Below are 21,346 nucleotides of genomic sequence, written 5' to 3'. Positions count from 1 at the left end.
CACAAAGCTGAAATTTTTTGGCTGTAAAGACTAGTGCCGCGCTGCAATTCTTTGCTCACAAATGACGTTGCCACTCCTTTTATATATATATATTTTCAGGTACAATAAGTGAGAATATATATATTATTTTTGTGGGTACAACAAGTGAGAGTGAAATATTTGAATTCACGAGAGGCATTACATGTGTTGCTTATCAGTTAATTCGCCCCGGATTTCATATATTCTTCCCAATTTATAGTTACTTTTGATCGAGAATAATCAATTTTTATCCGGATATTGGTAGAGTTATGATGGTAAATTTGGTAATATTCGAGATTTAATACTCGCTGTCCAGATTAAAGGCCAGAGGGTGTGATTGAAGTGGTTTTTGAATTTTTTCAAAATAAAAATTAAGTAAACCTTAAAAAAAGAAAGAAAGAAAGAAAGATGAATATTCTTAAAAAAAAAGAGAAAAAAAAGAAAGAAAGATGGAAAAGTAAAATTAGTTCAAAATTCCCAATTCCCAATTCAGACGACTTGGGCCCTAAAAATCCCAAATCATAATCTGCGTCAAACAGAGGACATTCAGATTTCAGACGTCTGTGTGGGTGTGGAGTTTCTAGAACCTTCTCTTCTGTGCTCCTCAATCCGCCGTTGGTTTTAGATCCCGTCTTCGACCCCTCCCGTAATCCCGTTCCCGAGGAGAGATCTTCCACCTGAAATACAAATGTAATCTTGGATCGTCTCCTTTTCAAACCAAGAACGAGATTGCATTTGCTGTGTTGCGGTTTTCGTGTTCGTCTGTTGGATTATCACTCTATTGGATGGTAATTTCTTTCAACTAATTCTCAATCCCTTTCTCGGCTTTGATCACTCGCTGTTTTTCTCTCCCTCTATCTTTTTCTTTCCCGAAAATGGGGGAAATTATCTTCTTCAACTCAATACACATTGTCATTGAATTATTCACAAATTACTTCAAACTTGGTTCTTAATTATCAACTCGATATCCTCGTTCGTACTCACGGATTTTTGTTGTTGTTGTTGTTTGGTATTGCGTGTTTGGCATTCAATTGACAGGGCTAGGATGGACCCGCCCTTTAGTATCTAAAAATTAATCAAGCCTTTTTCTTCCGGTGTTCTGGCGGGAGCAGTGTAATGGACGGGATTCATGCGAGCGATGGACGGATGCATATGGGCCATGCACAGCATTCGATACAATCTGTGCAAGACCCGGAACATCATGACTTGCACTATATGAGCAATGGGAATGGAATGTCCGATGAGCATGAAAATGAAGGTCATGGTATCATGGTTGTGGAAAGGGAAGCTCCATCCGACCATGGTGATCTTGCTGAGAATCGTGGTGTAATGGTGGATCGAGGAGGCGATAACTGTGATCAGCTGACCCTGTCATATCAGGGTCAAGTTTACGTCTTCGATTCTGTCTCGCCTGAAAAGGTCTATTGATTCTTCTTCTTGTTCTGTTTTTGCCGTCGCTTTACCAAGTTAAAAAACTGACTAGCGAATTTTTCAAGTGACATCTTATGTTGGGACAACACAACCTTTGCATACTTTGTTGCCTGTCCAAGTTCTCTCCATAGTTGTAAACACTGAAAACACTGTCGAGTCAGATTGGTCTTCCGCTGTCTGCGCCTGAAGTATCTTTCATGTTTCGTTTTGACTTAGATATTGTAAATTGACTCGGACATGGTTATCAGACATGCTTTTATGAATTAAGTCACATTTTGAGGGCTTACAGGTGATGGATGGGGATAAATGGATGGTTTATACATGTTAAAATGTGAATGCAAGTTATTTAGTGGCATGCACATTGACAGAAAAGTAGAATTGAGTATTCCAGGAATTGTTAATGCTAGGTGAAGGTTAAATTTATAAAAGTATAGGCTGAAGTTTGCTGATAACCAATGGATCAACCCCTAATTATCTTTGGAGACCTTATCCAGCTCAGAATATTTTCTGTTACTACGATGGACTTCTTGTTTGTCACTACACAGGCTTAATATAAAATTCCTTTAAATATGTTTTTTATTTTATTTTATTTTTTCACTCAACCACTTCTTAGAGAACTCATCTCATTAGGAACAGGATTTACAAATAACTTGCTGTTATTTGAAATGTTTTGATATGCTACTCTGTCTATGTTTAGGCTATTTATTCTTTTTTATGTCCAAATAGAAATATTGGTTACTTATCTGAAGTTCCTTTTTGTACGTTAGTTTTTATAGTTTGTTAATACACTGGTTCAATGGTTACCCATTTTTAAAATAATCTAAAGAACTACATGTCAGGTTCAAGCCGTGTTATTATTATTGGGAGGTCGTGAAGTACCTTTGCGTGTTCCTTCAATCCCAATAAGTAATCAACAAAATGATAGGGTACGTATTCATGCTTATCCACATGTCCCTGTATCTTATTGTGCTATCTAATAAAAGAATGACGTGTTATCTCATATGTAGCACCTCACTGATGAAGCATTTAACCAGGCACTTGCCAGTATCCCCCCACGTCTAAGTGTCCCTCAGAGATTAGCTTCTTTGATTAGATTTCGTGAAAAGCGAAAGGAACGTAATTTTGACAAGAAAATTCGGTATACAGTTCGTAAAGAGGTAGCACTTAGGTATCTCGCCTTCCTTTATTGTTGTTTGAATTATTTTTTTCCCTTATATAAATAAGTCATCTATTATTTCACCTTAAATAGTTCCTTCTTCCACTAGTTGAGAGTTAATGCTGTATGTTCCTAATATGATGGAACTTAGTTTGATTTAAACATGATTTTTCCACTGATGGTAGGAGTTGTTTAGTCCATGTAGTTTTGTAAAAATGGGGAAGCAAATGACAAGAATGTGTGAAATTCTTATAACACGACAAATGAATACTTTAATGCGTCTTTATTTTGCCTACCTGTTTTCATCCTGATGATTGCTCTCTTCTCTCTGAATCAGCAAAGTTTTTTGCTATTAGAACATTTCCTGAGGTTAGTTTCACTAATCACTATGCCTATTTATGAGAATTGAAGAGAGCTTTTGAGGCTGGAAACAGCTTTAGGTAGTGTCTGACTTGAATTTAGTCCTCAAAATTTGTGTTAAGTATCCAGTGTCAGTTGCTAATTGTACTTCAGTTTATGGTTTCTTTATTGACTCTCTAATCTTGGAGAAGGTAGTTTATATGCTTTCTCACTGGTAACTGGGTCGGGTTAATAAAAGATATTAGCAAGTTGAAAAAGATTACTGGGCTTATATTTATTGCTTTGCATTGTTCTTATCCTTGTAGGATGCAGCGTAATAAAGGTCAATTTACATCTTCTAAACCCATTCATGAAGATTCATCATCAGCCATAACAAGTTGGGAATCAAATGAGAGCTGGAGCACTGATGGCAACGGATCCCAACAACAAGAAATTCTGTTAGTTTTTCTTATGATTTCCTGAATGACTACTATTTAAAGGGTCATGATTATTACTATAACTGTTGTTTAATGCTGGATTGATCCATTCATAATTTTAATCTCACTGACCTGTAGCTGCCGACACTGTGGTACAAGTGAGAAATCTACACCAATGATGCGACGTGGACCTGATGGGCCAAGAACCCTTTGCAACGCTTGTGGACTCATGTGGGCAAACAAGGTAGTATCAAACATTAACATCATTTTATCTAAAGATATCTTTCTTTAGAAATGTGCATTATGTCTCGTGATCCAAGCTTAAAGGATATTATCAAATTTAGCAAATCTGAGATCTTGGGCATAAATGTTGATGAATCATACATGATCTCTTGCCCTATAACATTGGTTGCAAGCGTGGCAAATAACCCACCTTTTATTTCAATCTTCCCCTCAGTGACAACCCTAGTTCCTCCTTTGTTTGGGCTCCTATCTTTGTGAAAGTTATAAGCTACAAAAATGGAGTAATTCCACTACATCTACATCTAAAGTGGGGCACCTCACTCTTATACAAGCCACTCTTTACTATCTCCCCATTTATTATTTGTCCCTTTTCCTGAGGTGATCATTGATCTGGATAAGCTTTTTAGATATTTTCTTTGGAACTGAGGTGATCATTGATCTGGAGAAGCTTTTTAGATATTTTCTTTGGAAGTCATAAGAAATAGGATGGCTTTCATTTACTTAACTGGAAAAAGGTTCTATATCATATAAAGGGAGGGGCTTCGCATTGGTAATTTCAAGTGAAGGAATAGTTCTCTTCTTAAAAATTGGATTTTGAGAATTTGCACATACCAAAGGCTCGGTGGATGAAAATCTTGGAGGCTAAATCTTGCACTACTCATGTTGGTTCCAGGCTAGGTACTCTCTTTCTACTCTTCTAATGGCCTTGGCAACATATTATTAATCAAGCATGAGAATCTTGTCTATCCTAGAATCTAGAATCAAAGAAGCTGTGGCCAATAATTCTTCCACATTCCTTTGGGAGGATTTGTGGCTTAGTGATGCCCCCTTAGCTGTGGCTTGCCTGAGGATCTTCTCTTTATCTACTCGAGAAGCAGCATTGATGAAGGATTCATGGTGTTCCTTATCCAACTTTTAGTGGCACAAGGAGAAATCTCAAGGACGATGAAATACTTGGATGGGCATCTTTAACCCTTGATCTCCAGTTTTTATCCATTTTTTTTGTAAGATCGTAATTACAAAAAATGTCTTCATGGAAAAGTTGAACTTCCTTAAACGTCAGTTGATTAGATGGAACAAGGAGAAGTTTGGGATTATTGAGTGAGACAAGAGAACCCTTCAGCAAGCGATAGATGCTATTGACAAGTAGGAAGAACTGGGCCTTCTAAACCCAGTTCCAAATAATTAGATATGCTTCTTAGCGGGCAGCTTACAGTTTTAGTGATTAAAGAATTCTGACTCTGGTCTCAGAAATGCAAACAGCAGTGACTGAAACAGGGGGACGAAAACACAAATTTTTTCCACAAGTGGGATTCAGCTAGAAAGAACAAAAACTTTACTTCTGCCTTAGAAGACAACAGTGGTTGGCTACGGACAGAGGATGCAGAAATTGAACAAGAAATAGGGAGTTTTTTCAAGAACTTGTATGACAGCCCTCAAGGTCAAAGATTCACTTTGGATGGAGTGGATTGGGAACCTCTAAGTGACAACTGGAGGAACTGGCTTGAAGAGCCTTTTAAAGAAGAAGAGATTTTAAGAGGAATTTGAAGTCTCCCGACCCTGATGGAAAGACAAATTAGTTTTATAAAAAAGACTTGGAACATCTTGAAAACTAACATCTAACATAGTAAAGGTGTTCTAAGATTTTTTTTTTTTGAGAACTGCATTATTAACAACCGCATCAAGGAGACCTATATTTGTCTCGTACCAAAGAAACTAAGGTGAATAGGGTGAGTGAGTACAAACCTATTAGCTTGGTGACTTATTTGTACAAGATTCTGAGTGAGTACAAAATTATGAGTACAAACCTATCAGCCTGATAACTGAGATTCTGCTCTAGTGAGGAGAATGCACCATCGTGCTACCATGACCTCATTTCGACAACAGTTGATATACCATATCAGAAACTTAAGGAAAATGTATTATTAAGGGTGTATCCTCAACCCTTTCGTGCCGAAAATTTGTACAAGCTGGAAGGATGGGTTTAGATGGAGTTTGTATTAAATTTAAGAAATTGCATGCCCAAAAGCATGGGATGCGAATCTGGGGTTTTTCCTAGTTATAGGGGTGAAAAAGACCATGAGGTATCAATTACATTGACGTTTAGGAGAGAATTGTGGTAGCATTATCTAACGTGCAACACTTTGTGCAACACACAAATTGTTAATATTAAATTATCTTGTATTTTCTATTATCAGAAGCTGATGTCCTTTCTTGTAATTTGCTTACGTCCTCCGTTGGCACTTTTGGCATGTTTTCTGCTTTTTTTTTTGTACTTTCATCATCGTACGGAAAGCTGATTTTTCATCATTAAAAAAAGAATCCAAGTGTTTGTCAAAGAAATTGTCAGAACCAAGACCATGCCATCTCTTATATTTTTCTTTTGCTGGAACTCTTTGCCCGTCTTTGTTTCAAGATTTTAGTATCCGGGGTGTTGGCCGGCCTAACAATTTTCTGGATTTCCTCATGCAAAACTTTTCCATTCATGGTTTGTCAGAATTTGCTTAGACATTTCTGGATCATCTTTGTTTCGCTAATATTTAAGGGTATTGGGGATCTGAATTGCCTTTCTTTGATAATAGACGAATTCTAATTTGCTTTGCTGTGGCTTACAAGGGAACTCTGCGGGACCTCTCAAAAGCACCAAACCAGGGTGGACAAGCTTCAACCTTAAACAGAAACGAGGTAAACCGTTTGTTGTGTTTTCTTATCTTGTTGAAGTTCTTGCTATTCTCACCATGTCTACATGAATTTGTTTATAGAATGTTTTGCAGAATGGAGATTCTGAGTCCGATCCAAAAAGTGCTTAGTCGTACGACAGGTGTTTATGATTGCTGTCTGAGGCATTTAGAAAGAAATCAGACGGGCTCCTACAGATTAGATTGAAAAGGGTTAGTCAAATTTTACACCAATGAGTAATTGGATTACGCTTCCCACCCATCGACCGAGTCTTGTATCTTCTGGCCAATTCATCTTGAAAACAACAGGGGTACTGTGCTCGTGTAGTGATGATTTATTAGCATTTCCTATTATATTGTGAACTGTCTCAACATGTTGAAATTCTTAGAAATCTTGTAAATTAGTCATTTGTTGCAGTTGTACAATGGATGGGTTTTTTAATCAATTTTTTTTCTTCATATAGTATGGTCTCTTGCACTTTAGCCTTGTCTTTGTACATGGTCTCTTCAATGGTTAACACTAGCATTATTGGGCACAGGCAGGGCCAAATCTGAACGTGAAATTTGGTATATACTTTTGACTGCAAATCACCCCAGTCCTCATCAAGTCTAATATACAAGACTGTAAGTTCTGCACTACGAAACAAGACGCCTAATATATGTTCGTAAATCCGTCTCTGATTTATTTGATTTGTTTGATTTTCTACATTGTGCGCCTCTCTCAACTGGTGGAAAACATGTTTGTAACGTGATAAAATGGATGCTATCACACTTGGGTACTCCCATAAAAATAAAGCTTTGCCAAAATTCAATTTTAGTGCTGAATGCAATTCAATGTAGCATCAGGATTGTGTCTTCTTCCCACACAAGATGAAAGCGTGGACAAGTCTCTGGGCAGCCCGAATCTGATCTGGTGAGCCAGACACGATCACTTTACCATCAAACATCCCAGATTTAGCATCATGAACCACCACCATCGCCCCTGATATCTGCCACAATTACATAAAGTCACGTTAAAGCCGAAACCGATACCGATGGCAGCTACCTCTGACTAACCTTTGTAATAGACAAACCTGCTGTACGTGAGCAATGTTAGAGTTGCTCTCTCCATAGATGTGGCAGATTAAAGTTTGTGGAATCACTATCTCCACAGATGATGTGCCTGCCAGAAAATGAGCTGGACCCCCACTGTTCAAACAAAATTCTTATTTCAAACTAATGAATAAACCCTTGAAACATATGTTAAGGTACAAAGAAATACGGTGCGTTCCCCCACGACCGCCAAGTTTACGAGGTAGCATTATGAAAGGTTTAAACATGTTAGACATAATGACCACTGTGGTCATCCTGAAAGAAAAATCCAAGATTAAAGTTCAGAGAAAGAAGAACTACCTGCTGTAGTTCTCATTCCTTGAAACCATGCCAAAACCAACATCAGTTGGTGCCTTGTGTACTTCACTACTAACAACCTGAATGAAATACAACAAACAAAAAGGTTTTCCAATCAGTTTGCCACAACAAAGAAACATGGGTTTTCAAAAATCCAAGCAATGACCTGAGGAGTCCACGATCTGGGAGATGGTCCATCAAAAGGACCTGGCCCTGGTCTCTCAATACCATGGGGATATGGAACTCCATCCATGTTATTACCACTGAAACTTGAACTATGAGAATATGGAGGCTGATGGTCGAGTGAGTGGGGATGAAAAGGTCCACGATGACCTCCAGCTTGAGAAGGATAGCATCCAGGGGAATGTGCGTTATGTCCAGGCCTAAATAAGGGGGGAGGAGTTTCTGGGAGAGGAGACAGGTAAGATGGAGCATTGAAGTTTGGCACGTGTGGCCTCATTACGAACATAGTATCTCTAAGCCGATTTGTTATATGAAACAAAGCATCCTGTACAGACTGCAAACTTCCAATGACCTGCCATGGACATTAATCATAATCAGGTTTCAACAGAAAATTGGACCAGAAGTAAATTTATACAGTAACAAAGATTTAATTTAATGAACAAGTATCAACTTAAGGCGATTAAAACTTCTTTTACTGATCATTACAAGCTTTCGAACTGCTAACAAGATTAAAGGCTGAGAACTCCGACATGTAGCAAAAGATCCTTTTCTTGGAAACAATAACATACTAAAACAACAGAAAATGACATGTGACAGGTAGAGTCATATTGGCTTCAGTTATTCTTTTATTTCATGTTTACTTGCAAGGAAATTCTAACTCACAAATTGGTTATGGTACCAACTTAATGTTTCGATGCCACAATTGTAAATCAGTTAACTCCACTTTGGACAAGCCACACAATCATGCACTCCTCACGTCAAAAGGAGCGAGGAAGTTTCTACGAGTAGTCAATAAATCGTGCCTATTCCCTTATGCTAGCAGTCAGAAAAGAGAAAACACAGTTTTGATAGAGAACTGATAAGAGTTGTTAGCAACAATCTGCAAAACGCAGAATTGTGAATCCATGCCCCAAATAAATGAGACGTAATGGTGAAACCACCATTCATTAGAAATAAACTGGTATTTGATTACTCCAACAAAAAGTGCTCCATTTGGCTAAGAGAGCAGACTTCTTGGCAGCCAAACTACCTAAGCCCACTCCTCCCAATGACGTAGGGAGTGCAATCGCCTTCCATCTAATTTGGATTAGGTCCTCCTTACTCTTTTCCAGCTTTCAAAAAAAAAAAAAAAAAAAAAAATTTCCAGCCCAGTAATGGCTTACTTGGGGCATTTAAAGATTGAGGGATAATATTAGGATTTGGGGAATGCTTGAGAGAACAGACGTTGCCAATGTTAGTCTACACCACTGGAGAGTCAGAGAGTTTTTGAGAGTGGGGATATCTCATCTCCCCTTTTTTTTTTCTCCTTTCTAATAATGAAAATTTCATTGCTTACCAAAAAAAGAATGCTCAAATTTGTAGGAAGCCAGTAAAGAAGGGACTTGAGGGAGGATTTCTTATTATATATGACCCGATGCTATATTTTCACTTGTACTAAGATTTGAGCATTCATGCACATCTTGACTAAACCATCATATAACCCTGCAACATTTGGATATACGTTAACCAAAAAAATGAGAAATTTATATGTTATATCCTAGATAGTTGTCCACTATGTTTCAAACCCATGAATTAAAACATATCTAGATTTGCAACTTTAACCAACATAGTGATAGTTGTTGATCTAAATACTTAACATCTTTTTATGAATGGAAAAGAATCAAGTAGACTCTACAACAAGAAAGTAGAAGATGAACACCTCCATAATCATGTATTTATCAGCATGCAAGATTGTATAGCAAGCTACGACAAATAATAGATAGCAACGATGCAAGAAGCACAGTGATGTAAGAAGATGTAAATTACCTGAACTACTTCGTCGTTCACAGGCCCACTGTTTTGAATTTGCTCCCGAGGAAAAATGTGTATGCTAGTACCAGTTCCTCTTCTCATTTCACTAATAATATGACCTCCTCTGCCCACCAAATAACCTATTTGCTGTGCATGTACAAGAAGTCTAGCAACAACTGCAGCACCTGGTTCATATCCAATCTCTGCAATTCGACAATGTACACGTATAACAGCTTCTTGTGCAGGAGAATATGTTTGCTCCAAACTCTGAGATGTAATTAAGAAGGAAAAGAAAAAAGAGAGCAGTTCTAAGGAAAGGACTTGCAATTAAAACTGTTATTGTCTAGATAGGTTTCAAAGATTCGTGAAATGATATATAAACATATGAATAGATAAACTCCTAACAAAGTAATACAAGTATAAGTAATTCATCATTGTGCCTTGTTAAGACGAGCCCCTGATGTGGATTGTGTTTTACATAGAAATAGCTGCCCCACCTCTTTTCTTGGGAGAGAAATTAATCTAATATCATATTCGATATAACCTCAAATTGGTATTAGAGCTTCGAGCCTTATGCCATGTCCATAGATACTAGAGCATAAGAGAGCACTTTAACCTAATACCATCTTTGATATAACCTCAAGTAGGTATCAGAACTTTGGGCTTGTTCCATGCCCCTCAGGCACCACTGCTCCAGTGAGCTCAAATTTATCTCTTGCCACAAGCCAAACTATAAGCCCCTTGATAACGGTCAAAAACTGCACCTCAACCTTTGGAAACCCACTAACCAAAATTCAAAGACTCCATAAAAATTCGTTCTTTGGAAATCTCCATGGCCATTTAATGAATAAGATTAGAAAACAGGGTGTAACAAAGAGTAATCCTACCTCCCCTAGACAAACCATAGTTCTTCCACTAACTTTGCTTGAAATTATTTCCACCATTGGACTCCAAAACTCTGAATTTTTCGGATTCCCCTTATTCTAGAGAAGAATGTGCACATATGTTCCAGCCCAAAGGGTATATAAACGAAAACAAACCTAATCATGCGGTGTAAGCTAAGGAAAGCATTCTGAAAAAGCTGCAAGAGTTTGGTGTAGAAAATTGTGAAATATCTTTACTTTATTGAAATATGGCATTCAGAATTACAAATCTTATTCATCCCTATCCTTGTCCTTGAGAGAAACAATAACTTAGTCTATTTCTTACTCTATGTCGATCAAGGAACAACAACACACTGATCAAAAGGGAGCGCGTTTCATGAAATAACTGCAACGTCTTGATCTAAGAAGTATGGATATGGACACGAGACATGGATATGGCATGGACACGGCAAGAACACTACAATTTTTTAGGAAGGAAATTTAAAGTCAATAAGCTTATACATTTTTATGTATAAAAAAAATTAGTTTGATGTATTTTACGCTCAAAGTTTATTATTTTGTCCTATACTGCTATTTATGTCTATTTCTTATGTCCAACAAGTGTTCCATATGTGCGTAACAAGTGTGGAATCCATATTCACTTTTTACTAGTAGTGTGTGACACATGTATATTAAGCTATCAAGTGTCCAATACGTGTACGATAAGTGTGTCCAATATATGTTCCATAAGTGTCGGAGTATTCGACACGTGTCTGACCCGTACATGTTATCCAAAATGAAGTGTTTTTGCTTCTTAGGCGATCTTTTTCCATGACCCAATAAAAATTAGAAATAAAATGAAAAAAAGAGGAAAGGTAAATTAATGCAAATAGTTGTCAAATATACGTGCAAGTATGAAGTAAAATTGTAGGAATTGCATCTCAGGTTCAAAAACACCTACAAAATCCTACCTCTCGTGCAGATATCATAACAACGCGTTCATCCAAGTCAGGTGTGTCGACGATCTTTATAGATGCACCTGTTTCATTTTGCAAAGCTCGTACTATGGTGCCACCTTTCCCTATTAGACTTCCAACTTTATCGGGTTGACACAACAATCTAAACACCACATCCTCTTCCATAACCGCTCTATGACCAGCTCCAACATTTTCATGTCCTGGTAGGGAAGAATAACCCCTTGAGCGATAGTCTGCATTATGATGGCCAGTATATCTCCTTTTAGGAGAAGGCTCTTCATCTTGTACCGGCATACAATTGGCGTGGGACACGGGTGGTCCCAATGGTCTTGTAGCGCAAGAGTTGATCGAGTCCACCCTTGGGCTATCCTGAAGACAGCCTGAAACAGAAAAAAGGGCCTTCTTCACCGCCGGAAAGCTTCCTGTTATCTGCATACCACGTACACTTTCAGACAGCACGAAATGAATAAGAAGACAGAAAGTTATAAGAACTGGAACTTTTGATTTCAAGCGCGACGTATTACTTGAATTAGCTCATCCCCTGGCGACGCGCAGGCGGGAATTTGATCCTTGGGCAAAAACTTTACATGAGCCATACTCTCTTGCCTGATCTTCTCCACAACTTTTCCTACTCTACCAAGCACACGCCCTACCTGATTACTGGGCGCCAGCAGCCTGCAGACCACCAACCCGTCAATTTCTCCACTGCTAATGCTAATCCGATCGTTTGAAGCAGAATTTGCATATTTCTTTCCATTCTCTTGGTCTTCTCCTCTGTACTCGTTCATCGTAACCATAGTCTCAAATATTCGAAGCAGCGCCTGCTGCGCCTGCGACCCCTCGTCCGAATCTCCAGCAACCGCATCATTAGAGATGATGTGACTAGCATCGTGATCACGGAGTTCTGTATCATTTCCAGGATTAATGAGCGTGGGTTTGGATGGGGAGCCGGGAAGGACGACAACGATGCACTCGTCGCATCCAGGAAGAGGTTCATCGACGGTGATCCTGGCGCCGGGAGTATCGCAGAGATGGCGAACGATGGAGGCCGGGCAAAGGAGGCGAAAGACGGTGTCGGAGGGAGATGAGGGTTTAAGAACAGGAGAATCTCTGAAGGTAGAGTTTAGGGTCAATGTCGGTGGAGCAGTGGTGGATAGCGGCGGCGGCGGCGGAGCTAGGTGTCTTGGGCGGACGGAGCGAGCGGCGGAGATGGCGTCCGATGGACGTTTGGGGCTGAAACTGGTATCCATTGACTGAATTGTCCGATCATGCCATCCATTAGTAAAATACTCTCGTGATTCTCCTACTATATTTATTTATTATAAAATTTTAATTTTTACTTCTTTAATAATTTGATTTTCAGGTAAATATATTTATTGATGATTAAAATATCAAAATTTGAATTCTTAATAATTAATGTAATATACTTCTCTAATAAAATAATAAAAGTTAAATCCAAGGATTTCTTTATTAACTTGTTTTCCTTCCATTTATTTTGCCTACAAACATAATCTTTTTTTATTCTACATTTATATGTCTTTTTCCTGCAAAAATATGTACATTCGTTTTTCGGCAAAAACAATTATTAGATTTATTTATCGTTTTTTCCCTGACATTGCCAGCAACCTAATTGATGTAAGCATTTCCAACTTGATTTTTTTTTATGTTCTTTTCTGACAATTTATTTTGAAATTTTTGTTTTTTCCAGCAGATGCAATATCTATGAAATTTAAGTTTCATGTAGTACATACCCAAAATATAATTAAAATTATTCAACATCGTTATTTGGTAAGTAAGTTAAATCATTCGTAACATTGTAAACTAGTCAGAAAATAGATGAAATATTATTTTAATACATGCAGCGTACACCCAAAATATACTTAACAAACGGTTGAAATTGCCACGTACCTAATTTCAGATGAATCTGGATACATTTGATCTGATATAAATTTCCCAACTTCTTATGTTTAAAGAAATCAATCCATATGACTAAGAGGTGGGATGGTTCAAAACTCAAAGCACAAGAACAAAGTTATATTTAGAGCAAGGCTAATATAAAATTAACAAACTTTCAGTTAACAACATTCCTTTTTGCCATTACCTCAAGCAAGTCAACACAACACAAGATTGGCAACTGTCCATATTGCAAAATTAAACATTTTAGTACACGTACATGAGTTTACTAATGAACAAGATAAGTAATAGAGTACATAAACACAAGTCTTGAAGTAGACTCTGGACTGGTATTAATTAGTATATTCCAGGAATGATTCTGTAAGCCACTTTCTCGCAGTACAGTTTCCAATATTTGCCATACCTGCATAGCAATATAGCATGTATGCAAATAAATTATCCATCAAATTACTCCCATCCCTTATCAGCTGAACCAAACTCATTTACTTACTTGGAGCGACACCGATCATCATCCCTTTTAGCTCGGTCCAACAGAAGGATGGTAAGAAATATCACATAGAAATATGGTAGAAACTGCAACCAAAAATTACGAAATAGATGAAAAGTATGTGTTTGTGTATGTGTTGATTAGAGTAGAAATAGATGATGCTTACATGATTAAAAAGGGCTGGAACTGTCCAGAAAAAAGCAGCCAAGATTTCTGGTGCATAATGAAAATGCCGTGCTAAACCCCACCTGCACCAACATAAGCAGCAAAATGCCCAATACTTCCCAATCCACTCTTATGTATATGTATAGGAAATGAAGCAGATGAAAACTCACCACCCAGAGGTTAAAAGAAGACTAGTTTTGGTTTCCCCAGATGTGGTGGTATATGAAGCTACTATCTGTTAAATAATACCAGATTTTATCACATCATATCACTAGTTAGTTATATGTATATTCATATAGACACAGAATTCTCGTCAAAACCTTTGATGGAGCTTTTCTCCAAATCAAGCACTTCCCATTTTTTCTTCGAAATTCTTGCCTCTGCCTGTCACAGTCATAGTTGATATATATACAAAGAAGGCCTGCTACTAGAATATATACTGCCAACTGAGAACCAAAAGGGGTTATTAGGAAAGTAGCATAATCGATAAAGAATCACAAGTAGAAATCATAATTCTTTGATTAAGAAACAACTACGCAAACACACCGAATGGAGTATCAACCTATTCAAACCATAGCTTTCATTCTTTAAGCCTACAAATACATTAAGATGGTGATCCAAAAAGTTAAATATTTTCCACATTGGCTAACCTAACCAGCACCCCTTCAATTAAAAGGTGATTAGAGCATCCCGCCTGTTTGAATTACAATTAATTGCTTAAATGTTAGAAGTTAACCAGACAAAATGGATATACCATACCTGAGTTCCAAGGTTTACAGGATGGTTGACCAAATACATGCCAGGAGAGGTATATACAGACGGAACCCATACTAAGCATCCCCAACAAATATAGAAACCAGCTGCAAAATCCAAGTTGCCAATTTTCAAGAGTCTTGCCAATTTTCAAGAGTCTTGTGATTGATAAAACAACAAGGAATAAGGATAACATAACATATTATTTTTTCTTCTTAATTTCAACAGCATAAAAGGACCATTAAAATCACATCCCAGTACAGTTTAGGCGGATATTAGTTGCAGAATTATACATCAAAATTTTCAAAATGGAAAACTAGTCACATCAGCTGTGCTCCAGCATTTCAATTAATAACAGAAGCGTATGAAAAAAATAATATGTTAAATAAAGAAAATCATACAATATAAGCTAACCTCTATCATGCGCTATGTCCATTGTGTTCCAGTACCCTGATTCCCACCAAAAAAACTTTGTAACATAAACCAACATCAATGCAGTATTTACAAGCATTGAATCAGCTATTGTCCCGTTCTTTTCATACTGAAAATATAAGAAATGAGAAGATAATTATTCCACACTTTACATCACTAAACACTTTGAATACCATAGAACCTACATAGGTACAAAAGTAAGTTCAATAAATTAAGGATGCTGTTTGTATTAATGAGATCCAGGATGGTTAGAAAGAAAAAGTTCTAATAGGAATGTAAGGCGGCTAGTTTCCTTTACTTTACAAGAAGGAAGAAGAGTGAATTGAAAGAGGGAAAATAGGGTGCTATAGGGCAAAGGCAAAGTAAATAAACTTTCACAAATGTAGAACTATCTTTCATACTCGGGAATGAATGCCTACCTATTTTTTATATTATTTATTTTTTAGACAACAAATGATTCATTAAGGGAAAAAACAAAGAACAGTCTAATGACAGGGGCCGAGGGGGCCCTTCCCAAAAGACTAACCGAGAAAAGCTCTCAGAATTTAATATTCCTATTGGCACCACCACGAGGCTAACAAATATACTCTATTACAAAAAGAATCTCAAGACTTAGCCTTATCTTCAAACGAACGAAGGTTCCTTTCCAACCATATACTCCATAACAAAGCTCTAAAAGAAAATTTCCACAAAGCTTTAGCTTTTCCTTCGAAATTCCACCCGTAAATGCCTACCTGTTTTATGCAGTAGGTCACAGCAAGAACTGCCCAAGACATCATCCCAAATCTACAGTTTGTGAAAACCTTAATATCAAAATTCTTTCCGATACGTGGGTACAACTCCATGCCCTGCAAGAAAGTAAATGAAAAAGGTGTTATGATTCTGAAATATCAACAGCACCAAGACTGGCCAATTCATTCATGGAATCGAACAAAATATGATACTCCACTACTTAATCAATCATCTTTTTCCAGATGCTTTAAAATGGAACCAAAGATAATCAAGCAAATACGATAACAAAACCACGGAACTTTTCAAGACAATCAGTGCATGTACAAACTCCATGGATTTCTCATAAGACTATCATCTGATTTGCGCCACATTACCCTTATAATTGTATCGGATAAGTTCAATAGTTCATTCAGAAGTAACGTCATTCAATAATCATCAATAATATGCATTACATTGTTGATTGTTCCAAAGTGTAGACATTTTTGGTATACTTTTGGTATTTTTTCATAGTTCCAATTTTAGTTTACACACAGTGATGGAGGAGGTTGTTTTGGGTCCTCCAATTCGAGATAAAGGTTGTTAACTTTGAGAAGCTGATTGTGAAATATTTGGTTGGGAAGGAAATGAAGAATATTTTCACATTTCGATAGGTAAGTAGAGGAGGTTTGGTGGCTGGTACGTTTTGATGCCTCTACTTCGGTTCACACACATCAAATTCTTTATGGCTCCTTATTTTTCATATTACCAACAGCTAAGGCTCCATTTTAAATATTCTCCCTTTTTTTTTTGGTGTCCCCACGTTCTTTGGGCCTGGCTTTTTCCTCCCTGTACTCTCATTCATCTGATAGCCGACTCTTTTATTAAAGAAAAAAATGAAAGTCGTGATGTCAAATTATAAATCTCAGAGGAATATGAAAACCTACCCAGTAGAAATCAATTATTATGTTACCAGAGGAGCCAGAATCCGAGGAAGATGGTGCCACATGACCCTTAAACATGCAAACACCAGGGTTATAAACACAGAGAATATATTTGTACCCGGTTTAGAAACTGGTATCAACACAACAGTCTAAGTCCTCACTTTTATGTATAGAAAAATACAAAAGATTAAGCTTCCAAATATGAGAGCTGAAAATATTTCTCCCAAATGATCATAAACAATTGTTGGGTTGAATATTCCAAACCTGAAGAATAAAAGTTTCAGTTATAGTAAGGAACAAGAACAATTCATAATGAATCCGGAAGGCATAAAAGACATTGCCTATCCAAATAATGTGTAATCTCATAATTACAGCACAAAAGACCATGAATATTTTACCAAGTCTTTGAGCATTACTATAACAATAATAGACCAAGATTGAGAGATATAGATTTTTTTTTAAAATTATTAGAAACCAAACTTTCATTGAGAAAAAAGAAAATATGAACAAGGGCATACGAAAACAGTCCGACCAAATTCCCCTTAGAGGAAGGGGCTCCAATCCAAAAGAATAACGCCTAACTAATAATTACACAAGCTCTTGGAAACTGAGGAAATATTAAATCTAATAAGCTCTCAAGCATACTCCCTAGACCTTTTCACCAACTAAAGATTCTATTATTTCTCTCCAACCAAATTTCCCACAAAGTAGCAAGAAAACAACAAGAAGAACCTTCCCTATCCCTAAGGGGGGTACAACAATACTTCCTCCAATATCGACCGACAATACTTATTGGGAACCAACGAGGCCACGAAGCACTAAAAAAACGATCCCATAAACCCTACACAAACTGACAGGACCATAAAATGTGGTCAAGATAAAGACAACAAACGGTCGAAATTCATAAACGAGCTTTCCATCCCTGAGCAAAAGAAGAGAATATCATCAGCAAATTGAAGATGGGATAGACAAGCTCTCTCCCACAGCAAAGCCCTGAATAACCCCTCTCTCCACTCAACAAGGATAAAAAAGAAGGGGGATAAAGGATCACCTAATCTCATACCCTTAGAGGCACAAATCTCGTCCCTTGGCCTCTCGCTAACTAAGATAGAGCAGTTAACAGGCCTAATACAACTCCAAATCCAAGCCCTCCATTAAAAACCAAAGCCTTTCTTCTCCAAGAAGTCCTAGTCCACATGGTCATATAGACCTTCTCAAAATCAGATTGAGAGATATAGATTGAAATAACAGATTTACGAAACATTGGTACAGCAGAAAGAATTACAAAAAGTGTGAATTTTCTAAAGTAGAACTGTTATAAACTTTTCCCCTAAAGGATTCAGATAGTTTGAAATTTGCCATGGTCGTTTAGTATAAATCAGACTGAAACCTTTCAATTGCCAAAGAAGGAAGAACATGGCTCGCTAAGAAATTGTGCTGGTGAGTCTAACCTATGAGTTGGAGTAATCATGAGTACCAGTAAGTAACAGCAAGGAACAAAGAAATGAGGAAACCAATCCAGTTTCCAATTAACAAAATCTAATGTCTAGAATATTTAAACAGTATCAAGGTTTGATAAAGAACATCGATTCAATACCACCAAAGAGCAATGTAAGTAACAAGTGTGACTATATAGGCAGCCACGCCATTTGCCTGCAACCAAAAAAGAGAAAAAAAAAAACAGGACTAGTAAATTAACAACAGAAGTTTGAAATTTGAATAAGAAACATCAAGGCAACAAAATCAAGAGTATTTTTGAACCTTGTAGACAGGTTGATTTCCTGTAGGAGAAACAGGGCCCTGAACCCTGTTTCCGGGTAAAAGAAGCTGAAGGGCCGCCTCGAAGGCAGCATAACATCCAATTATTTTGCAAGCAGTAGCAGAGGGTGGTGGCCATATGTTCATAAACCCCCTCACTCCATTGTGGTACAAGTAATTCCAAGTCTGGGACACAGACCCATCTGCGTGGACCATTGTGTACCATCTGCATGTAAGAAAAATGTAGAGGGATGTTATATCTAGATCATCGATTACAGGGGAAAACCATAGGGATGTTATCTACGATCGATGTTTTGGAGTTTGAATAGAGAAAATGGATGAGATCCGGTTTGCGATCGGGGATTCCATGGGTTGGGATTGAGATTAAGGAGCAGAGAGAGAGGGAATTACAGGAAGATTACAAATGGAGGGCAGATAATGAGAAGAGATAACATGGAAACGTAAGTGAGAATGGGTGAGTGAACGGTGGTGGATCCTTCCGCCATTTTTTCCGCTGTGTGTGTGTTCCGAGTTGCAGTGCGACAAAGCGGAGAGTGCAGCCTACTAACTAGTCAGCATCAGACTAGACTTCTTTCCCGCTACGTCCTATAAAATATCTATACTCATAATTGCTTCAACTAGATTTAAAAAATACAAAATAAAAACAAAAACAAAAAATAAATAGACTTTCTTCAATATTATATATATATATATATATATATATATATTTTGACAATTTCAAATGAAGTCAACATGAACGTAGTTCGATGACATGTATCTCTAACTAAAAAATTATAGATTTGAATCCACCATTCATTTATTAGACTAAAATATATATATATATATTGACAATTTCAATATTATAAAAATGAAGCCAATATAAACATAGCTACCAGTCATGAGTTTGAATCCATCCATTCATTTATTAGACTACAAAAAATAAATAATATATATTATAAAAATGAAACTTACAAAAATAATTACCAAATTACATTTTTTATGATTCTTTCAATTTAGTCTATACACCGTGTTATTGGTGAAGAATAATTGTGTAATACAGTAAGTTACCTTGATTGAAAAACAAAATTTTACAAAAATAATCTAAATCTTTCATTATCAGTTTCCAAGTTTTTATGATTTGTAAAAATTTAAGTATTATTTTTCAATACATAAATTCATATAGTTTACTTGTTGACTTGTGAGATTAATAAATTTATATAGTGTGTCATCGATATATCAAATATTTTTATTTAATTTTTTAATATAACTCAACTCTTTAAAATATTAATATCAAAATTTCTATGCTTTAAAAACAAATTATTGGGGAGGGAGTGAAGCTAACCTAGACAAATATGGGTTTAAAAAAAAAAGAGACATAGTCAATTTTTTTTTTAGTACAACATGTGGGAGTGAGTTTCGTCGTGGACCTAATGTTGAGTCGAGGGTTGAGACAAGGTAGGTTCGGGTCGGGCTGCACAGAGGTTGAGAGAGAACCACCAGGGTTCTCGGCCGTGGCCAAGAAGGTCTCGGCGCCAACCTCGAGTCAGTCGTGGTCGACCCGGGCCGTTGGGTTCCAATTTACCTGGTTCGTGCATTTGAGCTTAAGACTTGATCTCCTCTTATTAGACGTGAATTTGACGTGCCTTGGATCATGTAACTATAATAAATAAATATTTATTATTTTTAATTAATTATTAACATCGATCTTATTATCGATTCGAATATAGCATAATAGATAAGACACGTGTTAACATTCTAAAAGTCAACCCCCACGTCACAATTGTTGAACTAAACAAACATCAATCATCATCACTTAATATTGTTTTGTGCGAGATAATTAATTAATGATTTGAAAATTTGTACTTTTATTTGAAAAATGATTCAAACATGTCAATATTAAAATATGTGCATGTTATTCAAGATTTTAACTTTATTTATAACATAAGATGATGATGTAAAATGTCAATATGAATATAGCTTAATATATTTGACAAAAGAAAAAGCGGGAAGTTTGAATATTTAACCGTGCCTTTACACTAAAAAAAATGGTATTGTCCAAACAAATTCTAGTAATTGTTATAATACAAGTGGCTCAAGCCATTGACTTTACTATCATCACTTATGCTATTAAATAATTTACAACTGTATGGTTGGACTGTTAAAAAAAAAAAAAAACTATATGGTAGGAAGGAGTTCCAAGTGTAGAATTTAGAAAATCGAATAGAATACAAAATAAGCAGATCTAAAAATGAATCTGCATAGCCAATGGAAACCTTATCACATCCATTTATTTTCCTCATGCAATCTCACCATTCATCATTCATCATTGGTTGATTTTTTTCCATATATTATTCAATTTGTTATTGGTTCATTTATTTCTTTCACCACTTTTAGCCATTCACCCATTTGTCGTAATTTGGCCACCACTTCACTTTAGTCTTCAACCCAACAGGCTGGTTAGAGTAGTTGACAACTTAGGATCAAATTATGGGTACGTTTCGAAGTGGGGGGTAGAATCACTTTCAAGTGATTTTGACATGACAAAAATTACCGTTGCCATTACCAAAATCACTTTCATTGGCAACAAAATCACTTTCATTTCATTTCATTTATATTGACCATGTTTGATAAATTAGAAAATTGATTTTAAGAAGACTTAAAATTACTTTAAAATGATTTT

At 36.7% G+C, this 21,346-nt stretch overlaps 3 protein-coding genes across 10 annotated transcripts; 1 reads left to right on the top strand and 2 right to left on the bottom strand.

The window, feature by feature from the left end:
* Positions 1 to 508: 508 nt before the first annotated feature.
* Positions 509 to 6,761, top strand: ZML2 (ZIM-LIKE 2). Of its 7 annotated transcripts, none has more exons than XM_088117140.1 (8): positions 509 to 806; positions 1,057 to 1,437; positions 2,289 to 2,375; positions 2,484 to 2,617; positions 3,271 to 3,402; positions 3,520 to 3,625; positions 6,207 to 6,309; positions 6,387 to 6,761. In XM_088117140.1, the coding sequence occupies exons 2-8, from the start codon at positions 1,135 to 1,137 to the stop codon at positions 6,410 to 6,412; spliced, it is 891 nt and encodes a 296-aa protein (XP_087973266.1). In that variant the 5' UTR covers positions 509 to 806; positions 1,057 to 1,134; the 3' UTR covers positions 6,413 to 6,761. The 7 variants fall into 7 exon arrangements, with proteins under 7 accessions (XP_087973266.1, XP_087973263.1, XP_087973264.1 ...); XM_088117137.1 differs by having other exon boundaries at positions 510 to 806; positions 1,131 to 1,437; positions 2,457 to 2,617; XM_088117138.1 differs by having other exon boundaries at positions 511 to 806; positions 2,457 to 2,617; positions 6,399 to 6,761.
* Positions 6,762 to 6,854: 93 nt separating this feature from the next.
* On the bottom strand, positions 6,855 to 12,803 carry LOC111018139 (RNA-binding KH domain-containing protein). 2 transcript variants are annotated; one of them, XM_088117135.1, is made up of 7 exons: positions 12,030 to 12,803; positions 11,500 to 11,934; positions 9,681 to 9,932; positions 7,858 to 8,226; positions 7,695 to 7,771; positions 7,359 to 7,490; positions 6,855 to 7,291 (listed from the first exon to the last, which is right to left on the bottom strand). In XM_088117135.1, exons 1-7 carry the CDS (start codon positions 12,753 to 12,755, stop codon positions 7,231 to 7,233), a joined length of 2,052 nt encoding a protein of 683 aa, XP_087973261.1. In that variant the 5' UTR covers positions 12,756 to 12,803; the 3' UTR covers positions 6,855 to 7,230. The 2 variants fall into 2 exon arrangements, with proteins under 2 accessions (XP_087973261.1, XP_022149794.1); XM_022294102.2 differs by having other exon boundaries at positions 7,376 to 7,490; positions 12,030 to 12,802.
* Positions 12,804 to 13,580: 777 nt separating this feature from the next.
* DWF5 (Ergosterol biosynthesis ERG4/ERG24 family) lies at positions 13,581 to 19,263 on the bottom strand. The gene is made up of 13 exons (XM_022292249.2): positions 19,078 to 19,263; positions 18,670 to 18,892; positions 18,506 to 18,561; positions 17,070 to 17,172; positions 16,912 to 16,977; positions 15,991 to 16,104; positions 15,239 to 15,365; positions 14,831 to 14,931; positions 14,392 to 14,517; positions 14,242 to 14,306; positions 14,073 to 14,154; positions 13,910 to 13,992; positions 13,581 to 13,822 (listed from the first exon to the last, which is right to left on the bottom strand). Exons 1-13 carry the CDS (start codon positions 19,170 to 19,172, stop codon positions 13,756 to 13,758), a joined length of 1,308 nt encoding a protein of 435 aa, XP_022147941.1. The 5' UTR covers positions 19,173 to 19,263; the 3' UTR covers positions 13,581 to 13,755.
* Between the last annotated feature and the right edge of the window lie 2,083 nt (positions 19,264 to 21,346).

This window comes from Momordica charantia (assembly GCF_013281855.1).
Source record: "Momordica charantia cultivar OHB3-1 chromosome 9 unlocalized genomic scaffold, Mcharantia_2.0 BLBB01000009.1, whole genome shotgun sequence".
NCBI classification, from domain to species: Eukaryota; Viridiplantae; Streptophyta; class Magnoliopsida; order Cucurbitales; family Cucurbitaceae; genus Momordica; species Momordica charantia.
This window is presented reverse-complemented; position numbering and strand designations above follow the sequence as displayed.

Excerpts from the sequence above, each read along its gene's own strand:
- ZML2 (XM_088117137.1), top strand. The coding sequence starts at position 1,135 with ATGGACGGGATTCATGCGAGCGATGGACGGATGCATATGGGCCATGCA. Across the intron at positions 1,438-2,288 it reads ATTCTGTCTCGCCTGAAAAG|GTTCAAGCCGTGTTATTATT; the intron begins GTCTATTGATTC and ends ACTACATGTCAG. Across the intron at positions 3,403-3,519 it reads TCCCAACAACAAGAAATTCT|CTGCCGACACTGTGGTACAA; the intron begins GTTAGTTTTTCT and ends ACTGACCTGTAG.
- DWF5 (XM_022292249.2), bottom strand. The coding sequence starts at position 19,172 with ATGGCGGAAGGATCCACCACCGTTCACTCACCCATTCTCACTTACGTT. Across the intron at positions 18,893-19,077 it reads CCTCCATTTGTAATCTTCCT|ATGGTACACAATGGTCCACG; the intron begins GTAATTCCCTCT and ends TCTTACATGCAG. Across the intron at positions 14,307-14,391 it reads GGAGAAAAGCTCCATCAAAG|ATAGTAGCTTCATATACCAC; the intron begins GTTTTGACGAGA and ends ATTATTTAACAG.
- LOC111018139 (XM_022294102.2), bottom strand. The coding sequence starts at position 12,755 with ATGGATACCAGTTTCAGCCCCAAACGTCCATCGGACGCCATCTCCGCC. Across the intron at positions 11,935-12,029 it reads CAGGGGATGAGCTAATTCAA|ATAACAGGAAGCTTTCCGGC; the intron begins GTAATACGTCGC and ends CGTGGTATGCAG. Across the intron at positions 8,227-9,680 it reads TGAACGACGAAGTAGTTCAG|GTCATTGGAAGTTTGCAGTC; the intron begins GTAATTTACATC and ends TGTCCATGGCAG.